Consider the following 20,269-nt stretch of genomic DNA (forward strand, 5'->3'; position numbering starts at 1 on the left):
AACTTCTTTTCTGCCCTCCAATATCCTAAAATTCTACCTCAAATTACCCTTGTTGATGGGTCTACTACTGCAGTTAAGGGGATAGGAATGGTAAATCATACTCCCACCATCTCTCTTCGCCACTACACCACTTCAAATCCATTGTTGCCTTGGTCATCCGTCCTTGAACAAGTTGAAATAGCTAGTTCCTACCTTGAGTTCCATGTCTAATCTTGAGTGTGAGTCTTGTCAATTGGGAAAACATCATCGCGTTCCCTTTGCTTCCCAGATTGAAAAAGGGCAGTTTTAGTCCTTTCATGCTAGTCCATTCGATGTGGGGTCCTAGTCATGTCACGTCGAAGTTTTGGTTTTGGTACTTTGTTACATACTCTAGGATGACTTGGTTGCATTTAATGAACAATCGTTCTGAGTTGTTTAATATTTTTTATGCCTTTTGTTCTCAAATAAAGACTCAGTTTGATATGCTAGTCAAGATACTTCATGTAATAATGCTAAGGAGTGCTTCAGTACCCAATTCACTACCTATATGACCAATTCTGTTATGATCCATTAGTCCCTTTTGTTCCCACACTCCACAACAAAATGGAGTTGTAAAGCAGAAAAACAAACATATTCTTGAAGTCATTCCTACCCTATTGTATAAAATGAATGTCCTGAAAGTTTTTTGAAGTGATGTTGTGCCCACAACTTGCTCCCTCATCAATAAAATGTCATCTTCTGCCCTTGGTGATAAAATCCCATATTCAAGTATCTTCCCGAAGGCTCTTTTGTTCTCCTTTCCTCCTTGTACATTCAGCTATGTGCCCTTTGTCCATTTATTAACTCCAAGAATGGATAAGTTGGATCCTCGTGCTATCAAATGTATTTTTTTTGGGGCTATTTCTATACTTAGAAGCGATATGGATGTTAATAGTCCTACTTTACATCAATTATTTTTCTCTGCTAATGTCACCATTTTTGAGCTACACCATACTATAATTCCTTGAGTTTTGTTGACCTTGATGAGTCTCTTCCGCTCCCTTGCCTTCCAAATTCCGACCTATTATCGATGCCCAATTCCCTACATCTTCATCCAATTTTGAGTCCTCGTCACTTGGATCATCCCAATTTGTAGGTATACTGTGACAACCATACCCTTAGGCCACGGTAAATTTAAGCTACTTTGATAAATTAGCATGAATTGCTTTATTTTTCAATAAAAAAGTTCATACTAGCCATGTTATTCATTTATTTGAGTTGTGTTAACTGATATTGGAAATTCCATTTGACTTATTAGTGGCAGGAGGGGCTTGGATTAAAGCACATTATGAGGGTCAAGCTAAAACATAAATAGCATAAGAGTTGGGGCAGAGAAAGAATTTAAAGAAAAGATGGGGCATTCTGAAACCAGGTGTGACACCTGACGGCACTACAAACCAACAGCAGCCACCTGGTTGTTTTGAAAAACCAGCAGCAGACATCTAATGCACAGATGTCAGCACTGCAGGATCCCAGTCGCCACCAGCTGCGATGGTCCTGTCATGTGTCCAGCTGCTGTCTTGACTTTTCCAGCCCTGCGGAGCAGCATGAACATAGAAAAGAATACCATAAACTCTAGCAGAAAACCCTAGTTCTAGAGAGAGAGAAAAATGGAGGGATAGAAAGGGAGAGATAACTTTACAAAAAATCAGGGAAATTCAGAGAAAATCAAGAGAAAATACACGAAATTCAGAGGGAAACATAGACTAAGTTGAAGAAGCTGAAAATCAAGGTAGGCGTTCAGCATTCTTAACTTTCATTCATCACCTAGGGATTTTGAATATTTAAAGGAAACAAGGGTAGAAACTTGCATAAAGTTGAATCCTAATACGGAAGATTTAAGCTTGTAATCTCTAATTACTTGATATCGTTGCATGATGCATATATGGTATCTTTGGCTATCATAATTGCATATCTTGTTTAATTGGGAAATTTTCATGTGATAAATATTCATCTTGTAAGGATGATGTTTTACTTGCTATGTCAAAGCTTGTGTATGCATATGTTGAATTGTTATTGTATGAAATGCATGGTACCACGTATTGTTGCGACTGTGAAATTGTGGAATTTGAGAGGCCATTTGGTATCACTATCAAAAATTAGACAAACAAAAACCAAAAACGAAAACCAAAAACCAGAAATAGAAACTAAAAAATGGAAACCAACAACCTATTTGGTTAACATTTATAAAACTAATACAAATTAAAAACTTAATTAAAATAATTTTCATTTTCATCTTTAACTCAAAATATTATAAAAATATGATTAAAATAATAAAATTACAAATAATACACATTAAAAAATTACTATAATAAAAATAAAATTTATTATAATTATTTTACTTAATTGTTCTACTTTCAAAATTTACTTTACAATAAAAATTTTATTAGACTTGACAATTGAGAAATAGTAAAAATGTTTAGTAAAAATATTTTGTAATTGGCTTTTATTATTATTTTTAAAAATGTATGTATATTTTTCTTTTAATTATATTTAAATTTATATGATCATTTAATTTTTATTTCAATTTTAAAGTGTATAAAATGAATAATTGAATCCAAAAAAACTATTTCTAGATATTAAAATTTCTAGCAATAGGTTTCCAAAACAATTGAAAATCATCAATAGAAACAAAAAAACTGACAATAGAAACAAACACATTTTTATAATCTACTTTTTCATTATGGAGAAATAAAAGCAAAAAACAAGAAACAACAACAATATTGTGGAATTTGAGCAAGTAGGGCTTGTGTCTCCCTTGGGTGAAAGGCCTCAAACCTCCGAAGAGTATTTTTGCGTTAAGTAGTGGTTGGGCAAACTGGAATGTGGCACGTGTTAGTATTGCCTCGTTAAGTGGTGGTTGGCCAAGGTGGAATTTGGCACTTGTTTGAGGTAAAATGAGCACTTAGGTGGGATAGCGCTACTATGTTAAGAAGAAAAGTTGTGTAAATGCATGGATGTTTTGTGATGGTCACTTTAGATAAACAGATTGCCTAGAATAAAGAGCATGTTCATGCATATTGTTTTGAATAAAGTGTATGTTCATGCACATTATGATCATGCATACATGTAAGAAATCCTGTGTTAAGTATTAAAACCCTTATTTAAATAAGGGGGAGTTAAGAATGTCTACTGAGCTTGTGGTTGCTCACCTATTCCTTAATAATTTCAGGTTCAAACTGAAGGAGAGCTCCATTTGTTTGGTTCTCCAAGATACTACCATTCTACATGTATTACAGGTTGGCAAGAAGACAATAAGGATACTAAGCGTGTGTTCCGTTTTGGTCGTTATGTATGTAGACTAGGGAGTGCGAAAAATGTTGTATGTAAAGTATAATCCAATGTAAAAAGCTTGTCACCCAACAAATGCTCACTCTCAATTAGCTTTAACTTGGTTCCAAATGATGAATAGTAAAATAAATTCTTGCCTAGGCCAAGTGACCCCATTGGATTTTAGATAGAGTCATGGCTAGTCACATGCCAAAAACTAGGGACATGACATATACACATGACGACTCAAGGGAGGAGAGCCTCCTCGAGCTTCTACTACTGCGCCTCTAGTTCCCTCGCCAGATGATCTTATTTCCCATGAAGTTGATCCTCTCATAGCTGCTTGAAAAAGTAAACACACTTGTACCCAAAATCCAATCTCTAATTTTGTTTGTTATGATTTATTGTTACCCTTATATTATTGTTTTGTTAGTACTATATCTACTACTACTCTTCCAAAATCTATTTCTGAAAACTTATCCCATTTTGGGTTGAGGATTGCAATGGTTGAAGAGATGTGTGTGCTACATAATAATGATACTTGGGATTTGGTACCTGTTCCTCCTAATAAGTTAGTGGTTGGTTGTCATTAGGTGTACAATGTGAAAGTCAATCACAAGTCTATGGCTCATTTAAAAGCCTACCTTATTATGAAGGGATATACTCAAGTGTATGGTTTTGATATTCAAACACATTTTATCCAATCATTAAAGTTGCCTCAGTACGCTTGTTCATCTCCTTAGCCAGTACTTGTCATTGACCTCTACATTAGTTAGATGTGAAGAATTCTTTCCTACGTGTTGATCTTCAAGAGGAGGTCTATATGGAGTGACCACCTAGGTTTGTTGCGTAAGGGGAGTTAGGCTTAGTATGTTGACTTAAGAAATTATTATATGATTTAAAACAATCTCCTAGAGCATGGCTTGGCCAATTTAGTGATGTAGTACTTGAGTTTGGCCTATGATGTTGTGTAGTACATGAATCTATATTTTATCGTCATACTCCATTCGGCATGATTTTGCTTATTATGTAAGTGGATGACATTGTGACCACTAGTGGCAATGATCAAGGAATCTAGGACCTAAATCTTTTCTTAAAGAATAAATTTCAGACCAAGAACTTGGGACCATTAAAGCCCTTATTGGGTATAAAAGTATCAAGATCTCATACGGGAATCGTCTTGTAATAGAGGAAGTATATTCTTGATCTTTTAGATGAGAGTCATAAGACTAGGCTATTGGGATCCAAACATGTTGATACACCCATGGATCCCAATACTAAGTTAGTGCAAGATATGGCTGATTTATTGCCTAACCCGAGATGGTACCGGAGACTTGTTGTAAAGTTGAATTATCTTTTAGTTAGTCGACTAGATATATCCTTTGCAAAAAGTGTTGTGTGTCGGATCCTCAATTCCCTGAGTAAAATTCATCTCAAAATGCAACAAGTGAGAGATCCCTTCAAGGATATACAGATGTAGAATGGTTCCAACTGAAGATCAACAATCAAGTATTGTATCTTTGTTGGTGGTAATTTGGTTTCTTGGAAAAGTAATAAAAAAACTGTGGTGGCCAAGTCAAATGTCGAGTCAGAGTATAGGGCTATGACTCACATTGCATATGAACTTGTTTGGAAGAACATATTAGAACAACTAGGTTTTCCACATTCTCAGCCTATGGAGTTGATGTGTGATAATCAAGCTGCTATTCATATTGCCTCCAACTTGTTCTTCCATAAGCGGACAAAGCACATTGAAGTTGATTGCCACTTGGTTCTGAAGAAACTTATATAGGAACTCATTACAACCAATCATGTCAAGTTTGATTTTCAGCTTGCACATTTGTTCACTAAAGCCTTGGGATGTGCTCGTGTGAAATTTAGTTGTAACAAGCTCGGAGCATATGATATACATACTCCAGCTTGAGGGGGAGTGTTGATTTAGGCATTTAGCAGTATTAGTATGTGTTAAGAGTTATGTTACTAAGTTAGAGTTAATAAGGGTATTATGGCCATTGTTATTGTACTTGAAATATATTATAAATAGAGAGAAAGACCTAATTAAGGTTAGGTCTTTCATTTTACCCAATTATTCAATAGTTACTAAGAATTTCATCTATGAAATATGAAACTTTAGCCACATAAGCTCACTCGTAGTATGAGTTATAGCTTGAAATTCTACTTCAACACTAGATATTGCAATAGTAGTTTATTTCTTGCTAGGCCAAGTAATAAGATTACCTCTCACAAATGTACAATATCCAATAGTAGACCTTTGATCATAGATCCAACCCAATTTGCATCAGGGTATCCCACAATCTCACAATTTCTTTTACATTTATATATCAAACCTCTTCCAAAAGAGCCTTTGAAATAAAAACCCTACAAACAACATCCTAACGTGGTTGTTTGAGATTTTCCATAAACTAATTCACCACCCTTATTGCAAAAGATATATCAGGTCTAGTGACAGTCAAGTTGATCAACTTGCTAGCCAACTACCTATATCAACATTGTCTTCAAAGTCCAATACAACATCCCTAGACAACTTCACATTGGGATCCATAGGAGTATAAAATAGTTTAGCTCCCAACAAACTAGTCTCACTTGGAAGGTTCAATGTATATTTTCCTTGAGATAGATTCAATACTTTCCTACATTGTACAATCACAATACCAAGAAAGTAGTGCTGAATACCCAATTCCTTGTTTGAAAATTTTCTTAAACCACCACTCAACATCTGCAATCCCACTCTAGTAACTGTTAGTGATAATGACATCATTAACATAAACTACTAGTACCAAAATTATCTCCTTACAAACAAAAATCGAATAATTCAAGTAGCACTGGGATAAAGCCAAATGCATATACAACACAAAATTTGTCAAACCAAGTTCGAGGAGACGCTAAGACTATAAACGATTAGATGTGATCTGGATACTGTACTATCCTACCCTAAGCAACAAAGCTAGGAGGAACCATGTATACCTCTCCCTAGAAATCTTTGCACAAAAAGGGAATTCTTCACATTCAACTAGTATAAGGGCCAATTGAGCCAATGAGAATAATACACAAATAGATTTTAGTTGAGCAATAGGAGAGAAGGCCTCAAATACCATATGTTTGGGTGCCCCTCTTGGCAACCAACCGAACCTTAAGCCATTCAATCAGTTGTTAGGAAGATATTTGATGGTGTAGACCTAATGGCATCTAACCAAATCCTTATAAGGAGGAAGATCCACCAAGTCCTATGTCTCTCGAGTGGAAAGGCATCCATTTCTACATCCATTGCATGCTTTCACTTAGGACTAGCAAGTGCTTCAACACGCAAGGAAGGGTAAAAACCAAGGAAATTGGCAAGGAAAAAGAACACATAGGACTAGGAAAGTGAATAGCTAAAACATAATGAGCAATGGGACAAGTAACTAAGGACTGTTGACAAAATGTTTGAGTGCCTTTGCGGTAAGCAATGGGCAAATCCAAGTCACATAGGGATGGATCTCCAAATCTAAAAGTCAAAATAGTGATGGCTAGAGTAGGCACCGACATGGTGATAATGATGTCTTTGCTTGCTCTTTGTCATTCATAAATCAAAATAGATTCATTTAAAGAGAAACCAACACTAGAGAAATAAGGTGTCCCTTAAAGGTTTTGTCCCCCTATAACACTTGAGAGCATCCAAGCACAAAACAGGTTGTAAGAAGAGCATGGTTGTAAGAAGAGCATTGATACAAAAGGTTTGAGGAACATGCACATAAATGAGTAAGGATTGTGCTATGTCAAGTAAATGTCTATTTTTTGTTCAGCTACTCCATTTTGTTGAGTGTACGTGTACATGATGTTCGATGAATCGATTCGGCCAAGAAAAAAGATTGAAGCTCATTTTGAACAAATTCAAGTGTATTATCAAATCAAAAATTTTGAATGCCAATGGCAAATTGAGCTTTATTTCCTAGTAAAAATGAGCAAAAATATTAAAAAATTCAAGAATATCTTTCAACAAATAGATGCAGGTCATGCGAAAAATCATTCAAAAAAGACCCAAAATATTAATGAACAATCAAATTCTTGACTCTACATGGACCTCAAATATTTGAATGAATAAGACAAAACAATGATTTATTACAAGAGCCGACTCTAAGATGTCCTACTATGCTTTCCCATCTAATATGAAGAACAATCAAAACGAGAAAGTGGCTTGAACATAGGGAAAACTTGTAGTTTTGAAGTGATGGATGACACAAACGAGTGTGCCACTCAATAGAAACAACATAATTATAAATTAATGGAACCCTATAATAAGAATTGGATCCACCATGACCACCACCGAAATAGTATAGGCCATTCTCAAGGCCCCCACCAATTCTGAGATCCTGAATAATGTAATGAGAGGGAAAGGCCATATAACAGTTATGATACTTTGTTAGTAAACTAATTGATAGCAGGTTCAATGGAAATGTAGGAAAATATAACATAGAGAAAAATGAAATAGAAGGAATTGAAATAATATTCCTAGAACTAGAAGTTGGTATACCAAACCATCAACAAGAGTAACCATAGAGTGTAAAGTAATGGGGTTTGAAGGACTTAAACAGATTAGGACTACATGTCATATGGGTGGAGGGACTAGAATATAAAATCCAAGGTGAGGAAAATGAAAGGCAAAAAGCCTAGTTGTACTTGAATGGACCATAGTAGGCACTAGATGCAAAAGGTAGAGTTTGGACTTGTTGAACCATGCGAAAAAAAAAAAGAAATGTTAAACTCCTCTCAAGACATGGTAGATGATGAAGTATCCAATGGAGTGGCTAAGTACATTTGGAGTATAAATAGAAGAATTGCCCTTCAAAAGGGACTCATTGCGCCAAGTTGGTTTCCCAAGGTGATCCCAACAATATTGATTGTGCTCAAGGTCTTAAATTTCGATTTTGACTCAAATTTTAAAGCTCCAAAGTACAGAAATTTCGATTTTGATGTCAATTTCGATTTTGATTTGGAAAAATAACAGAAATCAATAGTAAAGCATGGAATTCTTTTATGAATCTTTAGAAATGTTAATAGACATAATAATGTAAGTTTTAGGACTAATATATTACAAGTTAAAAACATCTATGTTGTGTATAAGGTGGAAAAGTTGTAATATAATACGTGTATCAAACATATTTGTAAGATAATGTGCATTAAACATATTTAGTTAATACAATGAAATTCATAAATCATTTAAATATTATTTATTATACAAATAATGATAATTTAGACATGAAAGGTCAAATAAAATATTGTTGTAAGTTTATTTTTTCATATATTTTCAAAAGCCCTTGTAATAATCTTTTGTTTCCATGAAAATATAAATTATATCAAGACAAAAATTTATACTTCACTCCTAAATCTCTCAATTGAATTCCAGGAAATTTCATTCTATAGTTAAAATTTCAAAAAGTATTGCTAATATTTCAAGATTTCAATAAATTTTGGATGACTCGTAGAAATTATAACGGAAATTATGTCAGATGGAAATCGACTTCCATTTCAATTCGAGAGTGATGGAAACTAGAAATTTTGATAATTTGGTGGAAATTTAAGACCATGATTGTACTCACCACAAATGTGTGCAAATGTGAGAATTGACACAATGAACACCTCATCCCAACACACAAATGTTACCATGAATACAATCTAAACCACGTTCTTGTCCTCCAAAATTTCCCTACTATGGCAGTAACCATGGCTGAATTATTGTGGAAGGAGCTTAAGAAGAAGTCAGGCAGCACACACTAGCACAAAACAGTGCTCTCAGGACTTCAAATATCCAGAACTTGCAACACTTTAGACCTTCCAAAATTCAAAACTTCAAGAGGCAGCTATGATTGCAGAACTGAGCTTACAATATCCTAGGAGGAATAACTTAACCACAAAGAACAGGGCAGACTACAGAAAAGTACTGCAGGCATTTAATAAACAACCTGGCAGCAGCCACAGGCATTATGCTGGCAGCAACTGGAAATGAATGCAGGCAAGCACAGGTAATAAGTATTTGAACACCAATCGAAACCAACCAGCAATCTGTGCAAGATTGTAAGCAATCAGTCACGAATACATAGCATTGAAACAGGATCATCAGCAAACCACAAATAGAGTACAGCTGATAGCAGCCCGTCGAACAGAGGAACAGCAACAAGCCAACAGCAGCATACTAGAAACGGAGTATAATTGACTTTACATCAGCAAATCACCATGAAAACACGTAACTTCCTACCAAGAATGCTGCACAACCTAACAAAGAGGAGGTGTGTTTCTAAACGACTCTCAAAAAACCAAATCAGATTTAAGGACTAATGAGGATAAGGAAAATAAAAAAACAAACTATCAAAATCAATTCAGATAAATCAGATTTGAACGATATCAATGTTCTGATACCATGTTGTAGAGTTAGAGATGAACGAGAGAAGAAGGAAAGAATAGAAGAGAAGAGGAGAAGAGAAAAAAGAGGAAAAACTGGGCAGAAGTTTCCCGGAGTCTACAACAGCTCCTGGTCTGCCCTTGTTAATAATAATAGTAAGTCAAGCAGACAAATATACCCTCATTAACACAACCTAATTACTAAAATAATATATTCTCTTCTAACTGTTGGGAATAAAGAACAAATTCCCGAAACCTGTGAGAAACAAAATAGAGAAAAATAACTCCAAAGAAAAATCAATCACACGCACAAGACAATATTTACGTGGTTCGGCAATTTTTCCTATGTCCACGGAGTTGCAGGGATTTCAATATTATCAGGAAGAAAACACAGAGAGTGCGGCGATACGATGCTCTCCCTCTCGCTCTCTCGCAGGTACAACCACACAAACCCTAATCACCCGAAAGCAATCCTTTTTATATGTTGCGCCTAGGGCTCCATTCCGAATGGGCTCCAAAATTTTCCCGAGGACAACCCCGAGTACGGCTCCATGGACTAAGCCTTAGGATAGAAATCTCTAATTAAATAGAGATCGGGTCGTCATCCAAATTAAAACACAACTAGGCTCCACAAAAAGCCCAACACTAATAAAAAGAAATAGACCTCTATAGCCCACAAAAAGCTTCATGCCAAGCATTTTACAAAGTGACAAGCGCATAATCTAGTGCTTGTTCCACAAATGAGGGCCCAAGGAATGGTGGCTTGGATAATGAGATCATACCATCTCAATGATAGACTATTTTAAATGAATTTTTGTTGTTAGTTTCTACAAGAAATGAACAACACAATGCAGGTTAGAGGGCATGTGCAGGTCAATTTTTCTAACCACCTAATTACCATTAGAACAAGAAGCCAACAAAATTGTACAACTCACCAGAATCCACAGAAATAGCAGAAATTAGAGGACCATAGACTCCTCTGGTAGGGATAGCAGTTGTCCCTTTCCCAGCCCAATAAAAACGAATCTCCAAATTATTATCAGTCACAACTGCAGTGAAGTTTTTGATTATTTCCTTGCCTACGCCACCTGCTTCATCCTCAATATTGAAATCCTTCAGCACAAGATTTCCCTGCAATAGTTAGTCAACTTATAAACGAAACTAAAACAAAGTGGTATTTTTAAGAAAATAATAATAATTTTGATATTATATGGCCACTACTTAGAGAAGAAGTTCTGAAAGGTCACAATATTTTGCAAAATTTAAAATCTTGTCTTATACAGATAAGACTCTCAAGTGTTATTAACTACCTGAATGTAAACATCAAATATGCGTCTTCCTAAGCTGGCATATGTTCTGTCATCAGTAAACATTATCTCTGCAAAGTAGAGACTAACTGTGTAGTTTCCGTTTAGAAGACAGAAACCATAATAAGCCAGAGATAAAGGAGAAACTCGTGCAGTCATGTACAATTTAAAATTTTTCATTGAGAGTCCGGATATATTAGTTGCGATATAGGAGTCTGAACTGCGCAGGTCATCCATAAAGTTACCAGTACTGCTAAATGCCCAGTTTGTTCTACTTATGAAGAAATTTGAAGGCCCAGTTCCATCTGTATCATCTTCATATGTGATATTGACATCTTCATCAGTCACCTCCTTGCCACCACAATTTATATGGAAATAATGCCAATCTGGGACAAAACAACAAAAAGTACAAATTTAGGAGGAAAATGAACAGAAAATCAAGAAAAAATATTTTTTGAAAAAAAGATCCAATTTATAATAGAACTAGTCTAGCACAACCTTCCCTTAGAACCTAAGACAAATGAAACATGTTGTCCATCAAGCTGCAACTCCTTACGGGGACCCTTATCTATCATAGATTTACAATGTGGGCACTGCCTTTTAGAGATTCACCCATCCACTTTGTGCAGGGCGTCAAGTGGGTTACAAATCAGTACTAAAGGTATGCACAGGTCAAACTGTCAATAGAAAGATAATTCCTTCAAGCTTTAAATGTCTTACAAAGCCACCATAAAATTTACAAAGAAAACATGTGGACTATTTATTCAATCCCTTTCTAGTTATCCATCTAATTTGATTTTCTTGATATATTTCCTTCTACAATGAATAGGTTTATTTGAGAATCAAGATAGCTCATGCATATATCAACAAAATAAAGCAACCATACAAACCTAAAAACAATATTAAGGCATTATATGTTATATTCACTTACTTTGTGGGCAATGAAAGTTTCCCAAGCATGAAACAATTCCACTGAAAATAAATGATGAGGTTGCCAGCAAGTGAGTATCATCACATCATACTTGAAATTTGTGTTGCATGGCAAAGAAACAAATCAGTTGCAGTGCAAGAATAGAACTTACGAGTGTTTGCCCTCTAAAGAGCTTTTGAACAAGTTCCTATAGAAATAACACAAAGTGAGAATTTAGATAGCCTATAAAACAGAAAATACAAAGCAAAATATAATATAATAAAGACAAAGTAAAATGGAAAATTCTTACAGGCTATTTTGCTGACAGCCTACTGCCCCGAGGTTGTTAAATGTGAAATTGTTGTAGGAAAGATCACTACACACCATTGTTGTCATATGATCCATCAAATTTTTTATTAGTAATATAGTTTCCAAAAAAAAATGGGGCAAGCGAATGACAGATAATGCAAGGTGCACAAGTTAGCATTCTCAAATATGACAACATTATCAATACGAAGCCTTCTTTAATATTGACATACACATAAACAACACAAAATTGCAATCTCAAAACACACCTAAGCTAGATTCTTTTACCACTTGGAGATTATGCATGCACGAAAAAACTCATATATCAACATGATCCATAATCTGTTTGTTTAGTAGATATAGTTTCCAAAAATAAAAAAATAAAGCCAATAGCAGATAATGCTAGCATACAAGTTAGCATTCCCAAATATGATACAACATCAATACGAAGCATTTCTATATCTTTCTTTATTATTGATATACAAACAAACAAAAAAATTGCAATTTCAGGATGCACCTTAACTAGACTAATTACCACTTTGGGATTAGGCATGCATGAAAAACTGACACGACATCTTCTCTATTTTGTTGAGGACTATGCTGTGGTAGCAGTAGCATGATCAATCATCGAAGCACAACTTTATAAGTTTGAGTTATAAGTTTTTTATCAAGGGTTTCGATGAGGGGGATAAAAGAGTTCCTTCCCATAGTGACAATGTTAATAATTATGAATGGCCAACCTAGGGAGTGGCTGGGTTTAAAGCAAGGGGATCCTCTCTCCACGTTTCTATTTATTTCAGCTGTGGATGTGATGAATAGGACCATGACCATCAACCACGCCCATGGTCTTAAATTCATATGGGGTCTCAAGATAGGTACGGAGGAGATAGTAGTGTCCCACCTCCAACTTGCCAATGATACCCTTCTTTTTTCTTAAGGACAGTGCTGTGAAATTTCTGAAGACTCTCACTTTATTGAATGAGAATATTCTGGGCCTTAAGATTAACGTGTCTAAAAGTGGGGTAGCGAGTAAATTTAGGAATGACATAAAGGCTTGGCTAATCTAGTAGGTTGCACCATTTTGGAGTGACCTCTGACTTCTTCGGTTCTTCCTCTCAAAGGAAAGCCTAACTATACAGTCTGTACTTCGTTTTGGGACCCAATGGTGGAGAAAGTGGGTAGTAGTCTTTGGGTTATGAGGTCTCATTACTCTTATGATTCTTATCAATGTGGTTCTTTTTAATATTACCACATATTTTCTCTCCCTTTGGGTGGCGGAGACTTAGGAGAGGATTATCATGGATTTTTTATGGTCAAGGGTTGTCAAGGGTAAGAGAGACCTAGCTAGGACAGGATTAGAAGACCTAAGTCTAAAGGGGGTTTGGCACTTGGGAATGTGGTGTCAAAAAACATCTCATTAGTTGGACAATGGCTTTGGAGGTTCCCCTTGGAGGCTAACTCCCTTTGTCAAATGGTTATAGAACTACATATAGTTTGCATTAGAATGGGTGGGAAACCAGAGGAAGTTGATGTGCTTCACATGCAAGCCCCCAATAGCGTCTAAGTTGGTAATGGAAATAAAAATCATTGCAAGATACTTGGGTGGGTGGGGTTGGCTTTTGTTGGAGTCTCTAGTCCCTCATCCTTTTTGACTATCTATGTTGCATAATTCCCTAGAAATTGAGCTGGCCCTATGAATATGTGCTATCTTAGCCCTCTTTTGGGCTCTTTGTACAGGACAGAATACCAGGATTTTTAATGACAAAGCAAACCTGACCTCATCTCCTTTAGGTAGAGTGGTTTTCTTTGTGCCCTTTGGGCACGCTTTTTTGGTTTCTTTAGGGGATTGTTATTGTTAGATCTTCGAAGGCCTTAAATGGTGCATTAGTGTAATTTTATTTGTTTCAATATTATCACTTCCAAACAGTTCTTACATTGTTGGTTGCTACTGCAAAACTTCTATCCTTGAGGGCTAGACAGGGAGGAATGGGCACAAAACTAATAATCTTCCCCCATCCTGTTTATTAATTTAAATTTTGCGCAGAAAATTGAAGAAACTCTATCCCACTAACAGTAATTGAAAATATTTTAGATGCATTGTCTAACATATATAAACTCCCCAATAAGGGCCTAGAGCCACCCAATGAAAGAAGCAATCAACGCATATAAGCTACCTTCCACCATCTTTAGGGGTATGTGGAACACTAATATGATGCAGCACAGGTAGCGGGCACATGGATGGACTGGTTTGATCCTTTCTGGAGGCATGCTCCTAAGACGAGGAATAGGGTTACAATCACAAACAATGTTTAGGGTTGCAAAAGAGATCTAACACAAGATAACTCACAGTAATGGCATTGATTGTCAGATGAACAACCAACTTACTGTCAAAGGAACAGCAAACAGCAAACCAAAAGATTTCTTTCCTTACTTCAGCCCACATTTATTTCCTTACATTTCAATTCATTATTTTGTACAGTTAACATATATTTAGTTTACATGTATAGGGCTTGATAAATTATAGTTTACTTGTGAAGGGCTAGAATCATGCTAGACCTTATTTACTTTCAAGCAGGCAACAGCTTTCTGTTGCTGTTTCTGGCACTTATCTTCTCGGCACAGCAAGTTTTGGTTCAAGATTTAATTTTTAGTGCAGTTTTGTGGTTCAAAATTTAATTTTTTAGTGCAGGGAGGTTGTTCTTGGTTTTTCTTTGTACCTGCGTTGTTTATTTTGGGCTTCTAGTTTTTCTGGTGGTCTGTTTCTTTCGGCAGTCTGTTTTTTTGGGGCTTCTCGATTTTCTCCATTATTTAGTGTGGACTCCACATCTGCGTGTGCCAAGTTTACGGGCAAAAATTATTCTATGTGGGCTTTTCAGCTTGAACTTTTCCTGAAGGGAAAAGATCTTTGGGGTCATATTGATGGCACAGATTGTGCACCCAATCCTAATAAATCCAAGGAGTCCGTAGCTTGTCCTTCATGGATTGTGCTTGATGCTCGGATTATGTCTTGGCTTCTTGGCTCGGTTGAGCCACATATTATCCCCAACTTGCAACCTTATTGCACCGCTCAATCCATGTGGACTTATTCAAAAACAGTATATCATCAAGATAATGGTGCCCGTCGTTTTCAGTTAGAGCATGCAATTGCCATGTTTCAACAAGGCAATTGTTCCATCCAAGACTATTATTCAAGTTTCTGACTCTTGGGAATGAATATTCTGATCCGGTTACTACAGATATTCTTGTGCCTTCTCTTCCCATTATTCAACGTCTTCACAAGACTAGTCGTCGTGATCAGTTTCTTATGAAACTCCTCCCCGAGCATGAATATGTTTGCTTGTCTCTGCTAAATTGCTCTCCTGTTCCTTCTCTGGATGTTTGTTTAGTTGAGTTACTTCGTGAAGAACAACGGCTTAGTACTCAAGTTACTCTGGCACAATCTCATGGTAGTTCTGGGTCTATCCCTGTGGCTTATGCTGCTCAATGACGAGGACAGCCTGCGCATTTTAGCACTTTGCAGTGTTTTTTGCTGCAAAGAATTTGGACATATCGCTACTAATTGTTCCAAGAAATTTTGCTCTTATTGCAAGAAAAAGGGTCACATTATCAAAGAATGTCGTATCCGCCCGCAGAATCATCAAGCCCGAGCATTCCAAACTTCTGTTAGTGTACCCCCCCCCCCCCACAGTGACGTTTGCGGCTCTTGGCTTTTCTTCAGGTGACTTCTCTGTTCTTGCACCTCCTCCAGCGAATTACTGCACACCCGAAATGGTGCAACAGATGCTAATTTTGGCATTATCAGCAATGGGGCTCCAAGGTAACAATTCTACTAATCTATGGTATGTGGACTTGAGTGCCTTGAATCACATGACGAATAATCCCACTACCCTGTCATGTTCGGCCCTACGTTGGTCAATCTGCTATTCAAACTGCTAATGGCAATTCTTTGCCAATAGCTGTTGTTGGAGATGCCTCTTCTAAGTTCACTAATGTGTTTCTTGCACCTCGGCTTTCCACGAATCTTATTTCTGTTGGTCAATTAGTTGATAACAATTATGCTGCTAATTTTCCTGGTAATGGTTGTGTTGCGCAGGACCAAGTAACGGGGGAGCCGATCGCGAAGGGACCTAAAGTGGGGCACTTGTTTCCACTACTTTTGCCTGTTCCAGCACATTCTCCAGTTTCTTCTATTAAGTCTTTTGCTTGTAATAATGTTTCAGATCTTAGTATGGTGTGGCATCGTCGTTTAGGCCATCGCAATACTCAGATCTTATCTCATGTATTGAACTCTAGTTTACTTGGTAATAAAGAACGTTCTTCTTTATCTTTTGAGTGTGCCTCTTGCAAACTTGGTAACTTCCCTTCCCTTTGCATGTTAGTAGAGCTTCTCAGTGTTTTAAGCTTATCCATAGCAATTTTTGGGGACCTTCCCCGGTTCGTTCACATGAAAAATTTAAATATTATGTGACTTTCATTGATGATCATAGCAAATTTACTTGGGTTTACTTTCTTCATCCTAAATCTGAGGTTTTTCGTTCTAAAGTTTTTCGTACTTTCACTGAGTTTTTAGCGCATGTTGACAGTCAATTTTCTGCTTCTATTAAAAAATTATGCACAGATTCTAGTGGTGAATATGTGTCTACTAAGTTTCAGGCATTTTGGCTACTAAAGGCATTATTCATCAACGTTTATGTCTTGCTACTCCCCTACAAAATGGAGTAGCCGAACAGCAAAATTGTCATCTCCTAGATGTGGTTCGTACTCTCTTGCCGGAATCCTCTGTTCCTTCCTTGTTCTGGGTTGAGGCTTTGAAAACTGTTACTTACCTTATTAATCGTTTACCTTCTCAAGTCCTACTCATGGAGTCTCCCTATTTCCGTTTATTTGCTAAGCAACCTAGTTATGATAACCTCCGTACCTTTGGTTGTGTATGTTTTGTTCATTTACCTCCTTATGAGCGACATAAATTATCTGTACAATGTATGTCAAAAGGGATTTGTTTGCTATGATCCTACATTACATCGTACACACATTTCTAGGAAAGTTATTTTCTTTGAAAATCAACATTTCTATCCCGAGTCCTCTGTACCGTCCTCTCCTACTGTGATTCTCCCCTCATTTAAGGAGCAGTTCTTAGATCCTCATCCAATCAGTTCTCGTTTTAAATCAAGTATTGTGTATACGCGGCCCCCCTGCCCACAGTCTCTTCCGGTAGCTCATCTGATATTTGATCCTACCACGCTCTAGATTTAGTCAATTGCAGCACCTCCAAAGCCTTTGGTACGTTGCTCTTATCAAGTGTCTGTACCCCCGGACAGGTATGGGTTTCTCTCTTCAAGTTCTGGTAACTCTGTTTCAACTCTTACTACTGCATTGCCCAATTTAGATATTCCCACTTCCTACTCACACGCTGCCAAGCATAATTATTGGCGACAAGCTATGCAGGAAGAAATTGCCGCTCTAAAGGCCAATCACACCTGGGACATTGAGCCTTGTCTCTGGGTTGTAAATGGGTTTACTCAGTCAAGGTCCAATCTAATGGAAGTCTAGATCGTTACAAAGCTTGCCTTGTTGCACTTGGGAATAATCAGGGATATAGTGTCAATTATGAAGAGACCTTTGCTCCTGTGGCTAAAATGACTACTATTCGTATGATTCTGGCTATTGCTGCTTCCAATGAGTGACCACTACATCAGATGGATGTCAAGAATGCTTTTCTTCACGGGGATCTTAAAGAGTGTATTTATATGAAGCCACCCCCAGGCTTGTTTCCCTCTCTAACTTCACATGTGTGTAAGCTTCTTCATTCTCTTTATGGTCTCAAACAAGCTCCGAGGGTCTGGTTTAATAAATTCCGCACCACTTTATTACAATTTTCATTCAAGCAGAGCAAGTATGACACTTCATTGTTTCTTTGGAAATCATACATGGGTATTGTTGTTCTTTTGGTTTATGTTGATGATATTGTGATTACTGGTTTCGATTCTGCTTTACTTGCTCAGCTCAAGACTCATCTCTAAGAGTCCTTTCATATGAAAGATCTTGGGTCTCTCACATATTTTCTTGGTCTTGAGGTGAATCGTAGTCCCTCGGGTATTTCACTCAATCAACATAAGTATGCTAGTGACTTGGTGGCCACAGCTGGCCTTCAGAAAGGTACTTCCATTGATACTCCCATGGAATTAAATGTCAAGCTTCGCAAAGAGGAGGGTGATTTACTTGCTGATCTCAGTTTATACTAGAAGTTGGTGGGTAGTCTTGTCTATCTCACCATTACTAGACAAGACATTTCTTTTGCTATACAGAAAATCAGCCAATTTCTTCAGACTCCTCGTCATCTTCATTTGGCTGCTGTCCGTAGGATCATACGCTATGTTCAGGGCACTTCTACTCGTGGTTTATTCTTCCCTGCAGGCAATTCTACTCGCCTTGCTGCTTATAGCGATGCTGATTGGGCTGGTTGTGCGGATACACGTAGCTCCATCACTGGTTGGTGTATGTTCTTAGGTGATGCATTGATCTCTTGGAAGAGTAAAAAGCATGACAGAGTTTCTAAGTCATCGACAGAATCTGAATACCGGGCGATGCCTCTTGCTTGTTCTAAAATAATTTGGCTTCGAGGCTTGCTTGTTGAGCTAGATTTTTCTGAGATTGATCCTACACCTCTACATGTTGATAATCAAGTGCTATCCAGATCACGGCCAATCCTATCTATCATGAGCGCACAAGGCATATTGAAGTCGATTGTCACTCTATCCGTGAAGCATTTGAAGCTTGTATTATCACTCTTCCACACATTTCCATAATTACAAATTGGGGATATCTTCACCAAGGCTCTCGCTCATCATTGACATTGCTTCCTAAGTAGCAAATTGAGGCTTGTTGATCAACCTGCATCAATTTGAGAGGGGCTGTCAACGGAATAGCAAACAGCAAAACAAAAGATTTCTTTCCTTACTTCAGCCCACATTTATTTCCTTATATTTCAATTCATTATTTTGTATAGTTAGCATATATTTAGTTTACATGTATAGGGCTTGACAGATTATAGTTTACTTGTATAGGACTAGAATCATGCTAGACCTTATTTACTTTCCATGTATAGCATTCTTGTAAAGTCTATATATAATATACAGAACTCAAGGCCAATTCATTTGGCCATTCACAAAATATTTGACACTTACGTACGCAAACAGTGCTCTACTGTAATAAACATATTACTCTGAAGTAAACACAGTTCTATTGATGTTTGAAATTAAACCTCGTGATAATCCTACATGATGCTAAGTATTATTAACAACATAAATTATTTGGAAGAAAGGCTTACATGTTAAATCCCTCTCGTGGCATCCAATCAGGCACTGTTCCAGTTATCAAGTTTCCTGTTAAAAACCTGGCACAATCAATATGATCAACTTAATAGTGCTGTTTTCCACACTGCAAGAGCTACCCAAAAAAATTGAAGAAAGAGAGGGGGGGGGGGTGTGAAGGGAGAATATGATCAATTTAGTAGTGATGCAGCATCACTAATGATGCTTGTGCCCACTGACTTGAGATTGATAGATTTCACTAAGTTATAATATGTGTGTTCCTACCTCTAGCCTCCAACACTAACAATTAAGAAGAATAATGGAAGGTCTGCAACAGTGCAAATTAGAAAATTGATCTATTTGATCCAGTACCTGCTACAATGGCCTGATTGGTTCGAACCACTAGATTGGAATTCTGTTCAACCAATTGGATGTAATTTTACCCATTATATTAGGTTGAACCTTGCCTCTCATCCACAGAGAAATGACAACCAAGACTAAATATGATAAAATGAAGTGCTCACAGGTTATTCAATTCCATTAGCTCGAAATAGCTGTCTGGGATTTCTCCACTTAGTTTGTTAAAGCTAAGGTCTCTGCAATAAAAAGTACAAAAAACTAATTGAAAAAAAAAAAAAAATTCTATCATATTATTCAGTAAAAAAATTCATTTCATAAATTTTAGCAAATCCAATACAACACAATATCATCATAACATAATTCATAAAAAATAAAAAGACATAGTGATTGAG

The 20,269-nt window shown here is 36.8% G+C and overlaps 1 protein-coding gene across 1 annotated transcript in view; it reads right to left on the reverse strand.

Moving 5' to 3' along the window:
* Positions 1-20,269, reverse strand: part of LOC131150969 (probable leucine-rich repeat receptor-like serine/threonine-protein kinase At3g14840) — a 54,928-nt gene that overhangs the window by 21,482 nt on the left and 13,177 nt on the right. The window contains exons 9-15 of the mRNA XM_058102097.1: positions 20,042-20,113; positions 19,535-19,600; positions 12,212-12,277; positions 12,074-12,109; positions 11,923-11,963; positions 10,995-11,377; positions 10,620-10,815 (exon numbers count right to left, since the gene is read on the reverse strand). Of these exons, the coding sequence (XP_057958080.1) occupies positions 10,620-10,815; positions 10,995-11,377; positions 11,923-11,963; positions 12,074-12,109; positions 12,212-12,277; positions 19,535-19,600; positions 20,042-20,113 (860 nt within the window). The remainder of the gene's footprint in view (positions 1-10,619; positions 10,816-10,994; positions 11,378-11,922; positions 11,964-12,073; positions 12,110-12,211; positions 12,278-19,534; positions 19,601-20,041; positions 20,114-20,269) is intronic.

Source organism: Malania oleifera, chromosome 1 (genome assembly GCF_029873635.1).
Source record: "Malania oleifera isolate guangnan ecotype guangnan chromosome 1, ASM2987363v1, whole genome shotgun sequence".
NCBI classification, from domain to species: domain Eukaryota; kingdom Viridiplantae; phylum Streptophyta; class Magnoliopsida; order Santalales; family Ximeniaceae; genus Malania; species Malania oleifera.